Source organism: Xenopus tropicalis, chromosome 2 (genome assembly GCF_000004195.4).
Source record: "Xenopus tropicalis strain Nigerian chromosome 2, UCB_Xtro_10.0, whole genome shotgun sequence".
Classification (NCBI taxonomy): Eukaryota; Metazoa; Chordata; class Amphibia; order Anura; family Pipidae; genus Xenopus; species Xenopus tropicalis.
The window spans coordinates 95,597,327-95,622,064 of NC_030678.2; the positions used below are offsets into that span (position 1 = coordinate 95,597,327).

The 24,738-nt window shown below is 38.1% G+C and overlaps 1 protein-coding gene across 1 annotated transcript in view; it reads right to left on the reverse strand.

The window, feature by feature from the left end:
- Positions 1-4,939: 4,939 nt before the first annotated feature.
- The window catches only part of doc2b (double C2-like domains, beta), a 279,826-nt gene continuing 260,027 nt past the window's right edge, over positions 4,940-24,738 (reverse strand). The window contains exons 7-9 of the mRNA XM_002934344.5: positions 9,484-9,565; positions 6,857-6,953; positions 4,940-6,179 (exon numbers count right to left, since the gene is read on the reverse strand). Of these exons, the coding sequence (XP_002934390.1) occupies positions 6,043-6,179; positions 6,857-6,953; positions 9,484-9,565 (316 nt within the window). The 3' untranslated portion in view covers positions 4,940-6,042. The remainder of the gene's footprint in view (positions 6,180-6,856; positions 6,954-9,483; positions 9,566-24,738) is intronic.

Here is a 24,738-nt window from a genome sequence, read left to right on the forward strand (position 1 = left end):
TAGCCTCGACATGCATGTGTCATTGCAAATACATAATGGAGAGATACTCTGTTCAAACCATTTAGCTGAAGTAGAGGGTTATGACACAGTGCACATGTCATGAGTGTTAGACATATGCCTATAGAAACTTGTTACATGACACAGAGATGGGAAATACTTTAATAAAACATCTGGCACAAAGCCATGCCTCTTTCTAAGCTGAAATGAATAGTGATACAATGTATATTGTGTGCACATCACCTGTAGGTCCCTGCATCTGCACTACTCTCAAACCAAGTTTCCTCGCTGTATATTAAGTTGGTAATGTCTCATTCACAGACTGAACTCATGTCCAGTGTAGTGGGATACAGAATTAAAGGTTTTTAAAATAATATAATAATATGAGCACTGCTGACATCAAGCTAACCAATAATAATGCAGCTAATTTTTTAGAATGGACAATAGAGGGTGGTAAGAATTATGTATTTACCCAAACTATATGTATTTTGTATTCACATTACACTATTTACCCAGAATCAGAACAAAGTAAGCATGACATAAGTATAATTTATAAACATGATATAAATGTTAGAATAGAATTTATAAACAGATTGGCAGGTGTTGGCCTTCATACGGCAGATCTTTAGTAAGTGGGAATGTAAGGAAGCCTTTCAGCAACAGTTTAAGAGACGCTACTAGCTGCAGTTTTTCCCCCAGGCAAGTGAGGCTCAAAAGAAAAAGCAGGTATAATATAAATACATTCATTTTAATCTAAAATCAGTTACAATCAATGTGGAGTTAGGAGTTAGGGTGCAACAAAGTGCACACCACAAAGCAGGCAAATTGTTGGTCTGAGAAAACTCAAACACGCTGAATTCCCCAGGGATGAGCATTTATCAAGACATTCTCATAGGTAAAGTATTTGCTAATTTTTGCCAGCTTTTTCGTCCTTCAGGTAATCTAACCTACTGTTTCCTTATAAATATTAGAATTTTCTCACAATATGATAAATTTTCAGTTCCATATCTATGCAAAAAAAAAACCTCAAATTAAATGAAAATGGGCAAATGTGCACTGATTGTGACAAAAGAACAGGAAAAAACAGGAAAATAATTTTCACTAAAACCCTATATTTTGTGTTCAAGATTGTACACTTTTCAGATGATATGTGTAGCTGTACCAGAGAGTAAAGACGTCTGAAGAATTGCATGTATAATTTTTTCAGTAATCTTACTGATAATGTCACATATTTCAGTAATAAACCAAGGCTTTGCCGTAGGTAGAAACATTTTGATAACCAATCACAAGTTCTAATAGTTTTTTTGTAAGCATTTAAAAAAATCAGCCATTATATGAATTGTTTGTAGATTTCCAGCCCTTTACTGTAAATGTATAGTATCTAAGCTTATAAACGATAAAGCTCTTTGTTTTCTTTAGATAATAGACTAGCATTTACTATTTTGCCTGTACAAATTTTAGTTAAGCCAGGACTTAGTTTGGCCTTTGGACAATTCCTGGTATGTTTTATAGAATTCATATTCGACCAATCCATAGTGTTCAGCCAAACCAAAATCTCAACCCATAGTCCTGTGAATTTAAGGTTCTGGACAACTAAAGTGATGATTTTTTGCTAAAAATTTATGCAATCTTTATAATTTTTCTTAAATACACAAGTTAGGGTTTGAATTCAGTTCGGTATTTGGCCAAAACTTCGTGGAGTATTCAGTATACATCCAAAAAAGATGGATTCAGGGTACCCTTACAAACTTCTTGCCCTAATAATAGATTTCTGCAGATAGAGCTAGCACCTGAATATTATACTGATATGTACTGGCACATGTAGCCGATATACGCATGAAAACGCGAGGTAATGCAAAGTCTCGCGTTTTCATGCATATATCGGCTAAATGTGCCTGCACCCGAGCGTATCCCATTCATTCGGATGCAGGCACAAGTAGCAGGCGTAGGGCGGAATTTTTGCCAAGCGTTTTTCCACGTCTGCCATCAGCCTAAGGGGTTATTTTAGCTCAAACTGGGGAATCCCAAAGGCATTGGTAACACTTGTAAAAAGTTATCACTAGATAATAAACCAGTCCCAAAGTGACATTTCTTGCTGGAAAATTCCTCAGCACTATGTTTGATGTTGCTTCCACTTCCTTCCTTCTTTGGGGCAGCTGTTGTCAAGATTGTTGTCAGAACCTTCATAACAATTGCTTTACTATGAAGTTATCCACTTAATTTGACAATAATTTTAAATGATTTGGTAGTGGTCAGTTGTAAGGTAACTGTGTTTTGAAATAATGTAATTCAGGCAACTTTTTTTTGTTATTCAGTAAAGAGAGAGGAATTGTCAGTGGTCTAAAAGCTTTTTACACAGCACTATATGTGTGCATTATACCACATACATACACATGAAGCTTAGAGACCTGAGTGTGTCTAATTGGCTGGACCCATACCCCACCTGGACAAGCCAAGTCACAATTTTACCTGGTCTTGCTGCAACACTTGTCCTGTAACAAAGATGCATTGTCATCCTAAACGTAAAAGTAATATCCAAGGGTTGGCTTAAGGCAAGAAAAAAAGCAGAAAAAGGTTCTATCAGACCCAGCCCTTATTCACTAAGCACCACCTGTCTGATACCCCAGGGGATGCCTAAAAAGACTGGGGAAGAAGGCAGTGGCCCACCCTGCTAAAAACTACACCAGGCCTCAGTGACTCTAGCTCTCTTCTGTGAGTATCTACACTGACACAGAAGAATGTAAAGCTGCCCCATGTTGGAATTTTGTTTATATCCATTGTATAGGTTTTGTGCAACACAATATAAAATTGGCCTTGTTATTTCACCTTGTCATGGGTTCTGATGAATTATACAGTTTGAGTTCCCTGTCAAGCTGCATTTCAGGAAATACAGATGGTGATCAATAGACAGAGATTGCATTTTTAAGTGTTGCTCTGAGTGTAGTATTGACATTGCACTTTAGAAGGGTGTAATTTGATTGTGGTAATGTCAACCATATTAGTATTTGTAAATGATTGTCTGTAACTTTAATGTGACTTTGCAGCCACAAACATATAGAGAGTGTGTGTTCTTTGCAGCTGATATGTTGTTACAAACTGAGCTAGAATTTTCAAAGCCAGAACAATATTTGATAATATATATGATATTTAAAAATAAGCATGCCGGCTGATTAGGAAAATAATTTCTGGAGAGAAATAAAGAATATCCTTGTTTTTCTGTAATCCAGGAACGCACAGGTCTGCAGGTTTGACTGCTCTAGTGCAGCTGGCTGATTATTGGTTGCTATGTTTTACTGGACTGCATGCCAATGAAACCGGCTAAATTGATGCATTTTACAGCCCGGCAGTAATTTTCATGGTCTGCCATAATCAAGCTTTAATGGTGCACACAGTGTTCTGGCCCATGGCTTTATCTCCAGAACACTGTGTTAAACATTAAAGCTTGATTTATTTGTATTATTGAGTATTTTTGCATCAATGTAGTTGCACTATTTTTTGGGTATTATAAAGTAATTTCTTATAAAAATAACATTAGTATAAGTAACCCTTCAACTGACCACAGTTGGGTGTTTGATTTGATGTCTAGTAGAAATCACTGTTGAATAAGGAACTGTTTTACGCAGTCATAGACAATAAAATGGTTATAGCACAGACAACATCAGACATACAGTATATGCTACATTAGCTTGTGGTATTTCTCCGCTGCCTTCGAGCTAAAGTCGATCTTATGCTAGCAACTGAAGAGTAAACAATAATTCCTTGTCTGTTAGCAAGATATAGAAACTACTAGAAAAACCCACTTGAATATTACAACACACTCTTATCTCTTTTGAACAATGTTAAACTTTTGTCCCTACGTTTTCCTAAAAGCCATTTGCTTGGCTGCATTTACATAAAGGCAGAAATCCTGGGCAGAAACATGCCATAGGGTGTTGCACAACCTGTGTGAAACAGAAATAAACAATGGTCACGAGGCTCCTCCCTTAGAAAACAGCTGCACTGGATTGGTTGTGCAAAGGGATAGGTATTATTTATGTTAAAGGAGATCTAAACCAAGAAAAATGAATTGATGTAGACTTGATTCTGAGTGGCCCTCTGAGTACTTTTGCAATTTACATTAATTTTCTATTTTAGGTGGGTTCTGCGCAGTTATTGACAGTTCTATAGTGCTAGCCAGGCTTCAGCTCACCAGGTCTCTTTGAAGGCCTAAAGTGTTAGAGACCCTAACTTTTTCCTTCAGTCTACAAATGCAAATATTTCAAAAATCACCAAAATAAAATATGTAAATTGCAAAAGTGCCTAGAGAAGCACCCTGAGTAAGTTTGCATCAGTTTATTTTTGGGTTTATATCCCCTTCAGTACAAAGTATGTGTTATTTTTAAAGTCATTGCATTGTGTAAAGAGTAATTTTTAGACAATGCAATAATATAGACACAGAGTCGCATTGTATTTTAAACTGCCAACAACATTTGGCACATGCTTTCCCCCCTGCATTTGTGTTTTAATGGTATCTTCTTCAGCCTGCTTTAAAGAAGCAGTTCAGTGTAAAAATGGAACTGGGTAAAATAGATAGACTGCGCAAAACAGAATATGTTTTCAATATAGTTAGTTAGGCAAAAATGTAATCTATAAAGCCTGGAGTGGCCAGATGTCTAACATAATAGCCAGAACTCTACTTCCTCCTTTACAAGCTGTTAGCAGTCAGTAACCAATCAGTGACTTGAGGGGGCCACATGGGACATAACTGTTCAGTTAGTTTGCATTTGAATCTGACCTGTGTGCTCACAAACTAACTGAACAGTTATGTCCCATGTGGCACCCACATTAGTCACTGACTAACTAAGAGGTTAGAGAGCTGAAAGCAGGAAGTAGTGTTCTGGCTGTTATGTTAGACATCTGCCAACTCCAGCCTTTATAGATGACATTTTTGCCTAACTATATTACTAATATTTTTTAGTTTGCGCAGTCTATCCATTTTACCCAATTTCATTTATACACTTAACTGTTCCTTTAACATCTGAATCACCTGGAGGAATTCCCGACAGCCTGGACCTGATGGTAATTTCCGAAGGTTCCCTTAGGTAATCAAAGCAAATTGAGGGGGGGAATTAGTTTTCTAAATGTGATCAAACTAGCGCTTTGTACTTGTATGAGGCTTTGGGTGCATTGGAATTATAGCTGAGCTACCTCTCACAGAGGAAATAACCTTGGAAAACATAATGTACTTTGCACACCAAAATGTGTATGTGAGTATTTGAGTGTGTTCATGGAAAAAATGAGTTTTCATTGCTAATTACATTTTGCATGGGGTATCTCTTTTAATGGTTTTAACTTAACCTTGTCATTGGGTTTCTTTAAATGCCACATGGTTTAAATTTATATGAAATCTTCAATACAATCTCTCTGTTGGGCATAAACCTAAATAGTTAAGCAAAATAAAGACTTGCTTGGTTATCTGTAACAGCTGTCAGCAGATTGTTAACTGTTTAATAACATTTGCCCCAGTCCTGGTAACCATTCAGAGATGAGCTTCCAAAAAAGTGACCAGTAAACAAGGGGGAGTGATTTCTAAATTGCTTTTAATGTGCATCCTGCTAATCATTGATTGGTTGCTATGGCTTACTGTCTAGGTGCAAATTTACCCAGTGTTTGTAAATTAGCTCCAACTATCTCCTGATTGGTAACTACGTGTTCTGCAGCAAATGTTGCATGTTCTATATAATCATCCTACAAGTTATCCCATTCAGTAGGCTGCGCCTGCACTGTGCAATAGAGAGTTGGCTGTGCAACAAAAATAGATTTTGTCAACTTGCTGAAAAACACCTGCATACAGTACATGAGTGGTAGAACATTCATTTATATGAAAGAAACACAAATTCAAATCCAGTAAGATGAAGGCTCTCTGAAATAGTGCCCCACTTGGAACAACATCAGCTAAATGGACATCTTTCCTTCTCTCAGATAAACTGTAAACTGTGGCGAGGCCAAAGGCATAGCATGTGTCTTTACAGCTGTGCTATCACAACACAGAGCAGGTAACTCCCGTCAATCACTGAGGACAGATCCTGGCAGCTCATTCGTTAAAGTGTGCCAGCGCTCAATTTTCTTGTCTTTGTTTTTCAGGCAGTCAAACCAGTGTTTAAGTCGCTCTCCTTTTGCATTGATTCCCAAAACTACACCACCTTTAAAAATAGAAAAGAAAACTGACATTGATTTTAAAAAACTTTACCAAAATAAGTTGTCAACTTGCGTGATTGTGCAATTGCCACCTGCCTGTTACTTGTTGCCAGTTTAATGTTTTGTAACAATTTCCCCATGGCTATGGGCTATGAATTTAAATGATGAGTAAAAGTCCAGAAATGTGAATTATTAGTTGCTGCTATAACATAGAGAAAGAAAAGTTTATATTGCATGTCTACTTTGGCTTGTGATTGGCTGAAGGTCTCTATTAGAGTTGGGTCTGTGCATTTTTTTAAATGTTGTATTGCAAATTTGTGAAAATAATAGATACATTTAAAATAATGGCAGATATTTTTGCTGTTCTCACACTATGGTCTGTTTATGCAGGATTAAGTACTTAGCAATGATTGGTCGGGATACATTTTTAAAAGAATAATTTTCTTTATTTATGTTTTTCTTACAAAATTCACACAATAGAATGGCTGGTCCCATGTCACAGGCAATACTGTATATGAACTATGTGGGGTAGATTGCCCACTTACATACATTCAATACATATATGCATACTCCAGGCACAGCAAACCACAAAGACAGAATAGAACAGAGTCAGTGATGCTTTCAGGAAGGATTTCTGTCATAAATGTAAGATTGAATGATACTAGGCTTTTCTTTTACTTACCTATAAAATCATTTGATTTCCCAATATCATAGTCCCAAACAGTGACTTCTAAGGTCTTTTTTGCAAGGTCACTATGCTTTATTTCATAGCAGAACTCCTGAAAAAAAAGCATTAACAACACATTAGCCATTAATGAATGCTTAATAAAGTGTTTTCCTCCATATAGATATTAGAAGCAGGATGTGAATTTACTTTGGGATTATAAGAAAGAGTCAGGCAACTGGCAAGAAACATCTGGGACATTAATTAAATTGGTAAGGTTAAACATAAAGGATAAAGAAGAGCCTTTTTAAATAGTAAATCAAGTGGCTTATCTTAAAATTCATCTCTTGTAAGATAACATACTGTATATATACAAGATAAACATATATTTTTGTAACATATAGAAAGAAGCATGTTAACTGACTGCCTTTCTATAAGCTGCACGTGTTCTTGTAAACAAAATTATATATGTATTTCATTATGTAAATAAAGGCAGTTACACAATTGCTTGTGTGAATTGTCTTTTTTTTAATGTAATCTGGCTCCTGATATGGTGACTCTAAGGGGCTGATTTACTTACCCACGAACGGGTCGAATGGAGTCCGATTGCGTTTTTTTCGTAATGATCGGTACTTTGCGATTTTTTCGTATGTTTTGCGATTTTTTCGGATTCTTTACGAATTTTTCGGATCCAATACGATTTTTGCGTAAAAACGCGAGTTTTCCTATCCATTACGAAAGTTGCGTAAAAAGTTGCGCATTTTGCGTAGCGTTAAAACTTACGCGAAAAGTTGCGCATTTTTCGCGTAAGTTTTAACGCTACGAAAAATGCGCAACTTTTTACGCAACTTTCGTAATGGATACGAAAAACTCGCGTTTTTACGCAAAAATCGTATTGGTAACGAAAAATTCGTACAGAATCCGAAAAAATCGCAAAACATACGAAAAAGTCGCAAAATGTTCGTTTTCAAGTCGGAACTTTTCCAATTCGGGTCGGATTCGTGGGTTAGTAAATCAGCCCCTAAGTCATAATATGAAATAACTGGACCATCAGTAGATTTTTGAAAATTATTATTGTTTTGCAGAGCAATAATAATATAATAATAATAAAAAAACACTCTACTATGATGCCTGTATTCTCTGACATTGTATTACTTGCCTGACATGGTGTAAATGCCAACAGTCTGTTTCATTGTATTGCTTGTTGGTATGGGATAAAGGCACAAAGCCTTACATATGCATTATATTAATTACTGATCTGCTTGGTAGGGGTGGATGAGTAGTTGCGCTGGGTGGATGGGCTCCAAGGACAATGGCACAAAAGGCAATAAGGTGTATTTTCAAGTGATACTGCCTGAACCATAAGCACTCTAGCACAATCTAGGCAATTATCATTTAGGTCAATAGAGGTAAATACAATTGTTTTGGAATCACTCTGTGTGCCAGTGGCCCAATTTTGTGCACTATAGGAAATGAGCAAATGAGTATCTATCAAAGGCAGAATAAACAAATCACTGCACATGCTACCAAAAGAACACTCCCTTTTTACTTTTTTATGTTTTTTTGGACTAGGCCTTGCAGAATATCATAGATAATTATCTCCTTACCCCCTTATAGATAAATATGCTCCAAAGACTTAAATAATAAGAGTGACTGCTTGCTAAACAAGCCTTATACCAGTGCTGTCCAACTTCTACGGTGCCGAGGGCCGGAATTTCTCTAGCATACATGGTGGAGGGCCGCTAATGGAAGCCAGTTTTGACCACTCCTCTTTTTGAAACCACACCCACTTCAAACCACACCTATTTTATCACAATGGTGGTAGCACAGCAAAAACCCAAATGCTTGGTCCTTACTGTGGGGATATCAACCATCATTCATATGTGAAAGAATTATGTCATATTAAGATATACCCTTAAATTCCATATGCCTCCTCCTCCCCTGTGGATAGCAGAGCAACCCCCAGTACATAATTACACACCTTTGGGACCATTTAATGGCTATTTCCAACTGCTAACAAACTCCCACAACAAACGCCTGCCAGGTTCACCTCCCACAAGCAGCATAGGGCAAGCAGAGTATGGCACACACAGGCAGCACTCTGCCTGTCCTATGCTGTCTGTGTGTGCCATACTCTGCCTGCCCTACCCTGCCTGTGTGTGCCATACTCTGCCTGCCCTACCCTGACTGTGTGTGCCATACTCTGCCTGCCCTACCCTTCCTGTGTGTGCCATACCCTCCCTGACCTATGCTGCCTGTGTGTGCCATACTCTACCTGCCCTATGCTGGCTGTATGTGCCATACTCTGCCTACAGTACCAATGTCTGAGGTGTGAAGAAGTGAACAATGGGAGTGATTACAGCCTGAGCCTAAGGTGTGAACACTGCAGGGGGTGAACAATGCAAGTATTAAAAGGTGTGAACAACACAGGGGATTACATTTTGAAACAATACAGAGGGATTACAGCCTGAATCTGAGGTGAGAACCATGCAGGGGGCCAGTTAATCTCAGTATTGATACCATTTAATGCTTACTCAAAGGTAAGCCATCAAAGCAGCCAGACAGGTGGGGGGCCACACAGAGGGGGGTCGCGGGCCGCCAGTTGGACAGCACTGCCTTATACCATTAATCACATTCCTAGTTACCTCATTGAACTCTGGGTTTAATGTTTTCTTTTTAACAGCCGTCTTGTGTTTTGATTTCTTGTCTTCATCCGGTTTTAAGTATCTGAAACACAGAGAAAAGAAGAAAAACTGACTGGTAGTGCATAATGAGGTAAAGACTCGAATGTCTCTTGCTAATGACTACTTTATATACTTAAGGTACAGGCAGATTTCAGTATCTGGGTGAGTCGACTCCACTCTTATACACTAAGCTTTTTCCAGGAAGATTACATTGGTTCCATGCATATCAGTTTTAAGATTATATTACTTTAGTTCTAGCAAGTTCTAACAAACTATAGACTGAAGTAAGAAATATTTAGTGAGATTCCTGTAAAAATCTGCTACGATACACAGGCTACTAGGCTGTCTAACTCACCACTCACCAATATGTATTGGGGAATAAAAAGAATAGATTATAATCAAATCACCAGTACAGTAAGTCATTATTCTGTATTTACCTGCAAACAAGCCTTCTAGGAATTATTGGAAATTGGCTGGCCGAGACCTGAATTATGTTACTGTACAGGACCAGCAGTGCCGAAAAGGACAGAAGACCTGATTTCAACTGCAATTGGATTTACAAATAATACAATGTACCCAAACAGTCCCATATGCCATTAGCTTTAGATTGAATCAGCTAACTCTCTGTATATATATACCTATAAATGAAGTTTCATACGATTTGCGAACCATGTGTGGCCCCCAAATTATCATCCCAATAATTTTTGTTCCATGGCAATCTGTGGTTTAATCAAACAGGTTAGAAAATTTTGGCCGCATAACGATAGAATCTGCGCATGTATTGTGTATCTGAAGATATCCTTGGGGGACCCACAAAGCATTTCTGGGAGTTCACTTTCTTATGATTGCTGTCTGCCAACTATTTCATGTTAAGAACATCCTCTGATTTGATTTGTTTATTTTTCATCCTACTTTTCAGTCTGAATGTTTTAGATCCTTGCATTTAAATGTACAATCGATATCTGAATGTTTGTCAGAAGAAGATTAAAATCTGAACGTGTATGGCCAGCTTAAGGGCTTTAGTTGTAGATAAATTACTTTTAATGCAGAGACTTTGTGGAATTTTTGGAATTTGTGGAAATCTAAAACAAACTAGGCAGGCTCGTCAGGGGTTTTGTCAAGCATATATCATCTGCATAAAATGTAATTTTATGTTCTTGAGAATTGTTTATATAACCTGTGATGTCGAGTCCCTCTTGCAATTTTAATCTGTGAGGAGAGTATGCCTGTAAGATGTATATAGGCAGTTGGAGTGGCATATAGGACACTTTGTGATCTTCCAAGATAAGCGTAGATAAGGGTGACTTTGAGATATTCGCATCCGCTATAATATTAATCAGTCTACGCAAAAAAGGCAGTGGTTTGTCTAGGGATTAGGGATAAATCCACATTGAGCTGATAGTATGAGATACAGTAGGTGTTTAGGTCTGAAAGCCATAATTTCACATCAACATTTAAAAACTGAAATAGGTCTATAATCTTGGACATCTAAATGGTCTTTGACTTAGGGATGAAAGAGAGATTGGCCATTAAAATCTCTTGTGGGGGAGGTTGGTGTAGTAACATATTATTATACATGGTCACTAAGTGAGGTGTGAGAATATCTTTATATTTTTTTATAATAGGCTGGTGAGAAGCTGCCTGGGCCTCCTGCAGTGCAGTGCAGTGCTGCTTTATTGCTTGACTTACTTTAATTAGTGCGATTGGAGTATTAAGATTGGCTTTAGCCATAGCTGAAAGTTTGGGGACATCTTTGGTGTCTAGTAATTTATCTCTGATGTGGGACAGGGGTATTCCTGGTGGTGTGTATAAGGTAGAATAAAATGACTCAAACTCAGCCACCATGTCAGCTGTATTGAGTAGGTTATGGCCTTGCTCAGACTTTATGCTAGACATGGGTGACAGGTCATCTTTAAGTTTAAAAAGTTTCTGTTTAGCCCAGCAGTGGGCTCTTTCTCCATTGGAAAGCAATAATTCTTGTAACTTGCACCTAGCCTCCATCAGAAGAGAGACATTTTGTGGTGTGGGTGTTTGGGTGTGAAGTTTCTCCAAGTCACGGATCATGTGCTTCATTGGTATCATTTTATCTTGGAATACCTAAGCCTTCAGCTAGGGGAGCGGATATCACCGTGTTTTTTTTGAAGAGCAAGCACTCATTGAGTATCTGGCTTGTTATGGGGGGCAAGTCTCTGTGTTTTTGTAGAGTAGTGGAAGCAATATCTTGGTACAGATGTATAGCTTCACCACCCATTTCAACTTATTTAGAGAAGATCAAAATAGGTCTTCTTTAGTTTCATAGTAATGGAGTCTGATGTCACGTGGGGTTTTTCCAGTGCGCGGTTTGGAGCGTAAGGCACAATGAACTCTATGTTTCGGTAGTAATAATATTATAATAATAATTTTGGCACTTCTGTATATGTTTCCTGGACATTGTGGATGCATATGCTATTACTGCAGAATCTCTCTTGAAGATCCTCTGTATGTGTTGTTAAAGCTTGTACTGCGGGTTGTTATGAGCTGTTGCAGCTGCTCCTGGGCAGAGAGTATGTCATCGTTGTTGGTCTCAAGGGCGTCAGTACTATTGCAGTTTTTAAGTCTGATTTGAAGGAGGCTTCTCAAATAAAGTGTCAAGGCTTGTGTCTACATTAGTTAGGCAGGTTGTGTGCGTGATTTGCTTGTTTTACGGAAGGGGGAATTATCACCATTTTGGGCCTTACCTCCCTTCTGTTGCGTACACATAAGGGCTAATTTACTAATCCACGAATCCGAATGCCGAATGGGAAAAAACCGGATTGGAAACGAACATTTTGCGACTTTTTCGTATTTTTTGCGATATTTTCGTCGCCGTCACGACTTTTTCGTAAATTGTTACGACTTGCTCGTAAATTGTCACAACTTTTTCATAGCCATTATGACTTGCTTGTAAATTGTCGCGACTTTTTCGTAGCCGTTACGACTTGCTCGTATATTGTCGCAACTTTGATTGAGCGCTCGTAAACGGCAGGCAAACCTTTGCGACTTTGCATGATTTTGGAAGCCTCCCATAGGACTCAATGGCACTCTGCAGCTCCAACCTGGCCCAAGGAAAGTCACGATACTGAAGCTTGAATGAATCCAAAACTTTCGTACTCAACGCGACGGCTACGAAAAAGTTGCGACAATTTACGAGCAAGTTGTAATGGCTACGAAAAAGTTGCGCCAATTTACGAGCAAGTTGTAATGGCTATGAAAAAGTTGCGACAATTTACGAGCAAGTTGTAATGGCTATGAAAAAGTTGCGACAATTTACGAGCAAGACGTAATGGCTACGAAAAAGTTGCGACAATTTACGAAAAAATTGCAAAATACAGATCATTCCGAAAAATCCGCATTTGGACGATTTTCAGACGTTCATGGATTAGTAACTGTGCCCCTTAAAGTATGTCCCTACTTAAATTTGCGCAGCGTGTTTTTGTTCGACATCATAGTGCACAGAGGACTACTGGTGCTTTGCATGCCCTATTTAGTATGAGTTTAGTGCTGTAGAGCCTCACATAAGCAAAAGTTCCTGGAATTGTTGGATCCTTAGAATTCCCTCTTTGCAGCATGGCGCCTTGCTCCACCCTCGAAACTGCCTTGTTTGAGAGAGTGTGGTATCTTTTTACCCTTTCAGTGAGCCAGCTTAGGGCATACAAGTCCTAAATTAGGAAAAACACACATACATGGGGGAATACAATAAAAGCCCCTAACAAAGAACATTTTGTGAGCATGTACCACCTCATCCACCAGCAGTTTTACTGAATAAGTTATTTTTACACCAAAAAAGCCACCTTCAAGTAGGTGTTTAAAAATACACTATTCGCATAAAAAGTCACACTATAATAACTGTCTAAGGAAGAACACTACACTGTGAAATTAAAAGATGTTTATCAAATTTTTCCATTTACAATTTTTATTGCATTCTACCAAAAGTGCCTTTATCTGCCACCAGACAATTATATCTTTCCCTGTGACATTCCCAATGGACTGTACTTGATGTGATCACTAGCTCATGCTTTAGATTGCTATTTACAGGCAAATGACTTGTTGTTACTATATTGTCAGCTCTTTTATTCACAGTTATCTCTGATCTGATGTTGCTTTCCCCTTAGTTTTCAGTGCTATCATCACTTTACCCACTGATCATTATAAAACATAAGGATAAGCATAAGCTAATCAGTCTTTGACACTGTGCCTCCAGTCCACCAATAACTACTGTGGCCTATTCCTCAATTGTTTCATTAGTTGCTCACAATCATTTGATGCTGCTGAGAAATGTATTTATTAACTAATTAAGCAAAATTTAGAGAATTGCAGCCTTTGTTCCTGATCCGCACCTACCCTACCCTGCACCTTATAAACCCTAGACTGAGAGGGGATTTTACTTCCCAAACCAACGCAGCTCCTCTGATAACATCAGATATGATGTTAATGAAGGCAGACACTGTGAGCAACACTATCCCACCAACGAAGAATTAAGGAGTGTGAAGCCCCGCTGTAGTGCATAGATAAGTAATATATGCTGTGGTTTCCAACCTGCACCAGATCCGTACCTGCAACATACACAAACCCAGTGGTCCCATGGGTTTAAGTACAGCCAATGCGTTGCTACTGACCTGTTACAGGCTAATACCAAAGGAAGGAAAATAAAGAAAATTTATTTTTGGAAATTGAAAAAATATAGCAAAGGTGAAGAAACCAGGAAAAAGACATTGTTTCTGAAAACAATAGAACTGCAAAAAGTATTTGGTAAACTACTACCTACGGTGTAGTAATGTGCGGCCTGGAAAAAACTCAATCCACACCCAACCTTAACCTGCAAAACCTCAACTCCCACCCAACCCTAAGCCACAAAATGCTGCCATTATAGGACCCACACCCAACCTGTACTTGCAACTTTCTGCTCTGTACACTACTTCAGGGAACAGAAGGGTGACTGCAGAACTTTCTCCCTGCGTGACCCATAACAAAATTCATATTGGCTACTTCCAATAAGCAAAAAAAATATTCTGCTCAATGGTTTAGTGGGGTTTCTTATCTTACATGTGCAGCTTTGCCTTTACGTGCAATATTTCAGAAATGAACCATTTTCTTCTCATTATCTTTCAGTGACAGTAACCTGCATTCATAGTGCATCATTCATTTAATTGTTTATTCATGAGACTCAAAGAAGGGCAATGTTCATTTTACTGACTGTCCCTTATATACCACCTTTCCCAAGCAGCATTCTAACAGGAGGAATCAGAGCTGCTTTAATTAACTGCAAAGTTCCCAGACCTCCCACCTAACACTTACACAGAAGTGCATATGATTAGACAGAGAATTAACTGCAATGATATATTCCCTATGGAGAACAGCTATTCTACGTGTGATGTTCATGCTGTATTTCCTAAGCTGTGTAGACAAAGTATTAGGAATACTAATGTAATATATAAAGGCCATGCATGGTAGCAAAGTATTACTAAAAAACATACAGAATTGTACAAACATTGCGTAAATGTCTCTATCTTTTCACACTATTACACTATTTAAATGGCTAGTGTAACAAAATAAGTGTATATATGTTACATTTGTTTCGCCATAGGTCTTGGTGGCTGTATATATTTCCTTACTTTATCACAGCAGTTCAGTAATTGTTTTATTGTCCTTTATGCTGCGAAACTGAAACTGCCTAAATCTATTATATTTTCTGGAAATGAGCTCTTTCTTTCAGTCACATTACCGTAAGTGGGTGGGTCTGTTCTGACAATAGTGTTCAAACCTCTTGGCAAAGTTGTAATGCAATGCTTGCTCATTGATTAAAGGGGAACTCCACCCAAACACAATTTTTAAGCAAATTTGCAATATACAGATTTTTAATATAACAATATGGTTTGAAACAGTTATCTAGTCCTGCCCCCTGTTCTCCTGCGGATCTGGCTGACTACTCTGACTGAGACTCAAATTAAATGTAACAGTAGTCGACAGTCCTCAGCCTGCATGCTCCAAATCCTTCAATTCCCTGCACATGTGATGCACATAAGGAAAGTAAAATGACAGTGCAATGCATTGTGGATTATGCAGTTCCCATATCCTGTAAACTCTGGAGAAGTTGTTACAATTTGTAACATCAATGTTTATGTCCCTTTTCCCTGCCAGCATTTCAAATGATGCAGAAAGAGAACTGTTTTGCAGCTAAAAATGTTATTTATTCTAGGGATGCACCAAATCTACTATTTTTGAATTCAGCTGGACCCCAAATCTTTTGTAAAAGATTGTAAACAGCGGCACAACTTCTTTTCCGAATTTTTCGCACGAGCGTACGAAAAAGTTGCGCAAGCGTACGAAAAAGTCATGCGGGTGTGCGAAAAAAATCGGCGAAAATACACTCGGAGCGTTCAAATGAACACTTAGGGGCACATTTACTAACCCACGAACGGGCCGAATGCGTCAGATTGCGTTTTTTTCGTAATGATCGGTAATTTTGCGATTTTTTTCGGCGTCTTTACGATTTTTGCGTAAAAACGCGAGTTTTCCGGCGTCTTTATGATTTTTGCGTAAAAGCGCAAGTTTTTCGTAGCCATTACAAAAGTTGCGCAAAGTCGCGATTTTTTCGTAGCGTTAAAACTTGCGCGAAACGTCGCGCCTTTTAAGTTTTAACGCTACGAAAAAGGCGCGACTTTGCGCGCAAGTGTTAACGCTACGAAAAAATCGCGACTTTGCGCAACTTTCGTAATGGCTACAAAAAACTCGCGTTTTTACGCAAAAGTCGTAAAGACGCCGAAAAACTCGCGTTTTTACGCAAAAATCTCAAAAAATACGAAAAAGTCGCAAAATGTTCGTTTCCAATCGGAATTTTTCCAATTCGGATTCGAAATCGTGTCTTAGTAAATCAGCCCCTTAGAGCGTTTGTGTCTTAATAAATCTCCCCCTAAATCTAGAAAGAATTGCTGTGATGCCCATATACTGCCTGTAGAGGTCAGCCAAGTTGCACACAAAGAAGATCAACCTTTCATTTACACCAAGCTCAGATCACTGCACTGCAAGCAATTCATTTGCACTGTTACTATAGTCCCAGCAAAGCTATGTCAAATTATCTGTTATTTTGGGATTTGAAACACCTACTTATTTTTTTTAAACTTAAAAATAAATATATAAACTCCCCATAATAAAGGATTATTGCCATTAGCATGGATTGTATTGGGCTAGGTACAAGCCATACAATATATATTAGGAGTGATTTTTCAGCACAGGTAATGGTGCAAATGGCAGGCACAAGCTTTACCCAATTGAAACAATACTGCCTGCATTCAACAGAGCCGTATTTACTGAAAAATCATAGGTCCTTGCACTCCAGAACTACGCCTGTTGGCACACATGGTAGGGACAGGATGCAAACTGTGACAATCATGGCAGCATTCCCTTTTGCACCCTTTCCTGCCATTTGTCAATGAATCCTAAGGAGTGCAGGTACACAAACTACACTAGTGGTCCCAGCCCCCTACCTTGATTCGGGCATTGAGAGAAAGAGCTGGCAGGTGGAGAGGTGTCAGACCGAGGAACCCCAATGATCACATGCATTAATAGGTATTTTTTAAGTTATATTGCCTATTTGTATATAATAGCCCTGGAATGCTAAATATAAACAACTCACTAGGATTTTCCCCTTTTTGCCAGCAGGCCTCCCCCTGGACAGACATGGCTCAGCCATGCCATAAAAGATGAAGACCAAATGCAAATTGTCGCAGGTTATCACTGTCTGTGTCATACTTAATGTTAATTTGAAGGTGAACCATCCCTTTAAGAAAGATTAGCTATATTGCCAGCATTCAGATAGACCAGATATTTATTTTGGCTTCTTGAAAAAAAACCCTTTTCCTACTGAAGTGAATGGTATGCACCAGGGTTGGACTGGCCCCGACCCTAATGGGCCCTGCCATGTGCCCGCATCCGGCTCCGCACCTAGCCGCTCTCGTTTTGCTACTTATTTGCTGTGAAAAAAAGATAACTTTGTTTCCCAAAGTGGAATGCACGGGCACTGGTTAACTCAGCCTGACTCTGGTATGTATCATGTGAGCCAAAGGTCAAGTATAGTCTGCTCCATCTGTATACTGAAATTGCAAACCAGACAGACAACCTACTTCACCTTCAAACCCATCAGTACCTGTAGGTTCTGCTGCACCCCCCACCTTAGGGTGCCCATGGCTGCATTAAGTTGTGAAGCTATTTATTTGCTTGTTAATGCAAGAGACTTCTATTTAAGGAACAGAATAACATGAACTCACATGTCTGCAAAAATAATGCAATGCAGAAGCAATGCAATGCTACAACTGGCTATTTAATCACCATTAATATATTAGTTTATAGTGGTCTTAAAAGCAACAAGTCAACTGTCATTAGCATGAGAGAATAAAGCGCTAGTGCTTTCAGTTTGGCATTCTTACTGGGTGTTAATTTAGTATATATATATATGAGTATATAAATAATCTAATTTCTTTCCTATTCACTGCCATCCTCCTCAGCATCTCTGCAGTTGGAGATGTGCCAGTCAATCTGCTGGAATTGTGATGTTAATTGGCCACATGTCACACTGCTGCAGATTGCTTTTCTCCGCTTGTTGATGGGCTCTCATTGATAACGCCCTTTTTCTGTAGCCACTCTACAATGAATTTATCAAGCGCATTTTTCTGGTCCCACATCTTGCTTTCAGTTATTCTTAAATTATCTGTTGCATTCTAAGGGTAATTTGCTTAAATTATCATCCCACAGATATATTTTCATTACTCACTCAGCTCTGCAATCAGAATTTGTTTTTGTTTATATGGTTTATTTTAACGTGTTCTATAAAATTCATGTATTTTCGTTTGCAAAGGTGAAAAGAAAGAAAAAAGGCTAAACATGATAGGAATTACCTTTTGCCTTTTCTGAATTTCACAATTCTGCTCAATAAAAGCCAAAGGGGAAAATAACTTTTTATTTTACCAAATTCAGTATCAGTAATACTGGAAATTGTGTAGAAATGTCTGATGGGAAGTTGTAGATCCTTCAGTGACAGAAGGTTTGGTGCCTTTGGCAAATTGTAATCTAAATTTTGCTATGAGTATTGGGATGCAGGCATGGTATTTAGGGGCAGTTCATCTTTAAAGGAGAAGCAAAGAAATTTTGCCATTTTATTGCCAGATTAGTCACATTAATGTAAGCTACAATGCTATATTTATTTTGCAGAAAGCTTTACCATATCCGAGTAAACAGCCCTAGAAAATGTCTCTGTTTGTTTAAGCAGCTGCCATTTTAGCTTGGTCTCAGTAGCTTCCGTGCTTCAGATCTGGCTGCTGGTAGTTTAGATTACAGCACAGTTGGGAGGGAGAGAGAGATGATGGGGGGGGAGGAGCAAACTCATGCCGTGCCCTGAATGATTTTTATGAGAGAAGGAAGTCTGACACAGAAGAACATGTGTACAAAAAAGAAGAAAATAAATCCTGTGTTTCTTACCTTTCCTTCTTCTTTAAGTAAACTTTTAGTATGTTATAGAACAGCCAGTTTTTAGCAACTTTTCATTTGGTCTTCATATTTTACTTGGTATAGTTTTTAGACCCTAGCAACCAGATTAACAAAAGGGCCAAACTAGGAAAAAATCAATCAAATATATTTAAATTTAGATAAAGTATACTAAATCCTGCAGACTCAACCCTCTAGTGGCCAAAAGCGGGAAAAATGCATTATTGAAAAATTAAGCCCGCAACAGAATCAAAAATTAAAAATACAAGTCTTTATTATAAACAATTAAAAAATCGTACCCTATGTATGCAGCCTAACACATTTCATGCTAATCTAGCACTTAATCATAGGCTCCTAGCAACCAGATGTTGAAAATCCAACCTGGAAATTCCAGGTGAATTCCAGCTGAAAATTGTCTCAGAATATCATTGTGTACATCATACTAAAAGTTCATTGCATGTTGATCAGCCCCTACAAATATGTTGTTAAGATTTGGGTATTGGAATAATGATGGTGCATCCCTCGTAATCATCCTTCCGGAACAAAGTCTTTCCTGATTAGCTACTGTGCATATTTATTAATGTGACAATTTCTTATGCCCCTAGTAAATTCCCAGTTAGGGACCAAAATGGGAATATTGCTGATATTCTCCTGTTTATTACAACTACAACTTTATCAAGTACAGGTATAGGACCCATTATCCAGAATGCTCGGGACCAAGGGTATTCCGGATAAGGGATCTTTCCGTAATTTGGATCTCCATACCTTAAGCCTACTAAAAAATCAACAAAACATTAATTAAACCCCATAGGATTGTTTTGCATCCAATAAGGATTATTTATATCTTAGTTGGGATCAATTACATGGTACTGTTTTATTACTACAGAGAAAAAGGAAATCAGTTTTAAAATTCTATATTATTTGATTAAAATGGAGTCTATGGGAGACGGGCTTTCCGTAATTCGGAGCTTTCTGGATAATGGGTTTCCGGATAAGGGATCCGATACCTGTACTTTGAATTTCATTTCATTTGGGTTCACTGGGTTTGGAAAGTAAAATCTGAGAAGGAAGCAGGGTATAGAAAGGCTGGGGTTCAAGCATCTATACTTGGAAAAAAGCAATATCAAGTATACAGGCAGAAGGCCAGAACAGACAGTGAAGTCAATAAACAGGAAGGCCTCAAGAAACTGTAAAATACATAGTTTTAAGTACCCTCAGGAACTTGGCAATGAAAGACCTACACTGAAAAGCTATTCATATTGATCCTCTTGCAGGCTTTTGGTATGTTACACTTCCAGTTTGGTCTCTAAAACTATGTCTATGACAAATCTGACAGTAGCAATGACAAGTGACTATAAAGCTGTATAATCACAAGCAGGATAATGTCCTAAATATTATTTTCACTAATCAGACATTGATTAAGTTTGGTTCGACATTGCTGTCTGGGGGCTTGTAATAATTTTTTGTTGTTTCCCAGGCCAGGCAGGCAAAGAATTCAGATTATTCTTGGGTAGATGAAGTGAATGTTCAAATAGGAGTGATTTGTTCAACAACAGAAAGTTGCATTACCCTTGAACCTTCTGTACAATAGAAGTGTTAGGGATTTTTTGAGATGAAAACGCGAGTGTTTGTTTGTACTTACTCATACTGCAATATAGAGATAACTATTGTGGTATATGAAGGCCCTGTGTAGTTAAGTCTAGTGGCCTTTCAAAGTGACAGCATCCAGCAATGTGTCACCCCTTTTTTCATAAAACATACTTATAAAGAACTCCATTTTTGTGAGTCAACATGTTATTTTCCATAGATTATTCCATTTTGGGCTCTAGCATCCCTTTGCTGGAGGCAAGGTTAAAATATGCAATTATCCATACATTTTACTGGCTCTAGATTCTTATCAATGTAATGTGTTCTCTCTCTCTACATATATAAGTTTGGCCATTTCCCTATATACCAAACTTTAAATAACATCCTTATAAATAGCACATTCTGAAACACTATTCTATGGGGGAGATTTACTAATCCACGAATCCGAATCCCGAAAGGGAAAAAATTGTATTGGACACGAAAATTTTGCGACTTTTTTGTCGCCGTTGCGCTGTTTCATATTTGTCGTGACTTTTTCGTCACCGGTGCGACTTTATCGTATTTTGCGCAACTATTTCGTTGCCGTCACAATTTTTTTCGTATTGAGCGATTGCAAATGGCGGAAAAACCAATCTGATTTTTTCCGTGACGGCGACGAAAAAGTCACGGAAAATATACGAAAAAGTCGCGACGGCAACGAAAAAGCCGCGGAACATACGAAAAAGTCGTGACGGCGACAAAAAAGTCGCAAAAATACCGATCATTACGAAAAAAACGCATTCGGATGCCTTCGGACTGTTCGTGGATTAGTAAATCTCCCCCTATGTGTCTCTTCTAGCATCCCCTATCAATTGCTGCTGCTCTGCTATCACCTGTCTCCCTCCTCTTACCCTGCTTTTTCAAACCACTCTCCGCTGTTGCTCCAGTTTATGGAGAGACCAGGAAAGACATGTTGTGGTTGGGACCCCATTCCAACTCCAACATGTCTTTCCTGGTCTATTCTTAAACTGGCCTCTTTCTCACGACCCGCCTTGTGTCTCTCTCCCCTGCCCTGCCAGCCCCACCTCCCTACCCCACACATGTACACATCAATCCTGGCATTTGATGTACATACCAGTCCATTCAGACCCAAAACATTACATACCAGATAGAGGAATGTTGCCATATGATGTTACATACTTTGTGCAACTGTGTCATTTAGAAAACCCTTTTTGTATCTTGAAATGTTGTAGTAAGCAGTGTTCAATGATTCAGTCAATGCAAGGAAAACTGCCGATCCCAGCTGTCTATCTTAAATGTAAAATCTGGAGTTTGCAAAATGTGCCTTATCACTCAGGTGCTTGCACATTTCTCTGAGTTATGGAATAGAAGTTGTTTATTTAGTAGAATTTATAGTGCAGATCAACCTGAAATTTCCATTATTAGCAGGTAAACCTTAGACATTATGTAGTCAGGTTTCCCCTTGTGCCACAAAGATCAGTGAGACTTCAATCCCATTCTAAAGGCTTTTTGAGGTTTATGACAGATTTGTACAAACAGAGAGAGCTAATCCCTCCAACTGCATTATCAGCAACAAGATAAATCACAGCTGTCATGCACCCCCACAAAATACACTTCAACATAAACATAGACCATTAAAAATTCTTCTCCAAAGTGAAACAAATACTCTTGTATTTGAGCGATAGCAGTAAATGCATCTGTTTTGGGAAGTGACTCAGGAAGCTAAATATGTTTTCCTTATTCTCTCTCACTGTAATTAACTATTGAAGAATAAATCTGAATGTCCCATGTTCTTTATACAGCTTATGTTTATATGGTTCTAGTAAAGCAAACTGGTGCTTATTATTGTATGTATATAAAATGTCTGCATACATCACTGTCCTATGGCTGGGAATATAAAGCAAAGATTTACAGTAATTACATGGCTGTACACTCAGTCCAGTCTCATATAGTATGTAAAGCCTGGTGCTAGAAGGACTTATTTAAAACATACAGGGAATATCATTTGACTTTATTTTGCCATATTAAGCTACACACAGTGTTTAGGGGGTTGTACCCATCTTAACAAAATCTGTATGGATGGATATGGTGAAATAAAGTTTGAAAGTGCTGTGTCCTGTGAGCCTTTTTAACTTTGCAATAAAAAACAACCTTGAACGTTCACCAGGGGATTAAAGAAAATTCTACATTGCATCACAGCAATAAATTACCCAGTCTGTCATTGTTTCCTGTCACCTTGGGGACCTGTCAAATGGCTTTCTTAATCCTATTGACTTGATTCTGTGCCTTGGACACTTGTCCTATTTCTACTGGATACTACTTTGTTTTACTGTTTATATGTCATAAGATTAGTCTGTAAATTCTTCTGGAAACATGAAATCAAATATAAAATATTTCAGTACATTACACTGACAAACAGAAACCTTACTGGGAAACAGTCACTTACTTAAAAATGCATTTAGTAAATCTATAGAGTGAAACCTTCCAAAACTCCTTAAAAGTTGAACAACTTGGTGTAAAGACTTGAGGTGAGTTTAACCACATGGGTGTTTTTAATTGCTGTGATCCACTCAGAGATAATTGCAATGGTCAGTACTGCCTTTATATAACAATCAGTTGAGAATACTAAAGTTCAGTTTGCCATTGAAAGGGCTGTTTTCCTGTCAAAGAACATTTAAAGCAGCTACTGATGAGAAAATTAATTTCAACCTTTGTGCTGTTTCAGAGGGCTGCAGTGATGAAAATTCAATGCCATATTGGTCTGAAAATACCTTATAAAGACCAAACCTCAACTAATGTGCAATAGGCAATGATAATGACTTGCGCCTGAGAAAACGCCAGAGTAGGTTAACTAAAAGGTTACTTTTATTTTTATGAACCTTGTGGAGTCCTTGAGTGCCTGAGCACCCATTGTTGTTGTTGACAGAATATTGTGTCGCTTCCTGCCATGCAGGCCTGGAACTGGTGCATCTGGACCACCCTCCTGACTTGGTGAGTTTTTGTCTTCTAAAAGACATATTTATAAAGACAATTTTTAGGAGATTGATTTCTAAAATCACCCTAAAGAATTCCATGCTTACTTAGCGCTTAGGGGCAGATTTATCAAAATGTTTAGAGCTTAATACATAAAACATCACCTATCTTACATGTTTATTGCAAAACTTCAATAAAATGTTTTTAAAAGAAAACCTCACCCACATTCTATTCATTCCTATGGGATCTTTATAAGTGTATTTATCAATGGATGAAAGTTAGAACTCACCATTTGATAAATATGCTTCTAAAAATCCAATAGAAACAAATAGAACGTGGGTGAGTTTTTATGTATTAATTTCTAAACTCACATTTTGATAAATCTGCCCCTTAATCAAAGCCCCCCTATGTGTACTCCCATAGCTATATAGAACTTGTTGCCAAAATAGGGGGACTCTAGCAGAATAAAATTACTTCTGTATGTTCATGGCAGGGATAATAATGCTTCTAGCAATGCTGCTTTATCTGTAGAAATATTTGCAGAACTGGCATCTAGCAACTGATAGAGGTAAAGTGAAAGGTGGACCTACCTGCCCAAGCTCATAGCAAAAATGATTCTCTAGCAGGACCATGCCTGCAGTTTCAGCAAAAATGAGTGACTTCAGTGGTGTTTGATTTACTTTACTACCTGCAACTTATAGAAGTTCTCAGAAAAAGACTTCAAATATTTTTCAGATCCTACTGGATGTACAAATAGGCCTCTCCAGCCTGAGGGCAAGCATAGCTTATAATACTGGGGCTTGTATAAAATGTCAACTGAGTTTAATTAAAATGCTTATTTCAATAAAGGATCCCACTGCATGTGTGAATATAGCAAAAAAGTATCTGTTTAGAGACAAGAGTGTTTCATTCAATGAGATGCCAACATTAGAAGAGTGTGTGCATGTGTGTTAGCAACCACAGAAATATTCTATCTGCGGTAGAGTGGCCTAATTAGGCAACATTTATCAATGCATATTAAATAAATTATCACCTCTTTTAGGTAACTGTTATACTGAAAATTAATTAAAAGAAATAACATGTAAATGTAGAGACTATGGATAATGCTGAGTGAGGGTACAGCACATTGGCATAAATTGACATTATTAAATAGAAAAAAAA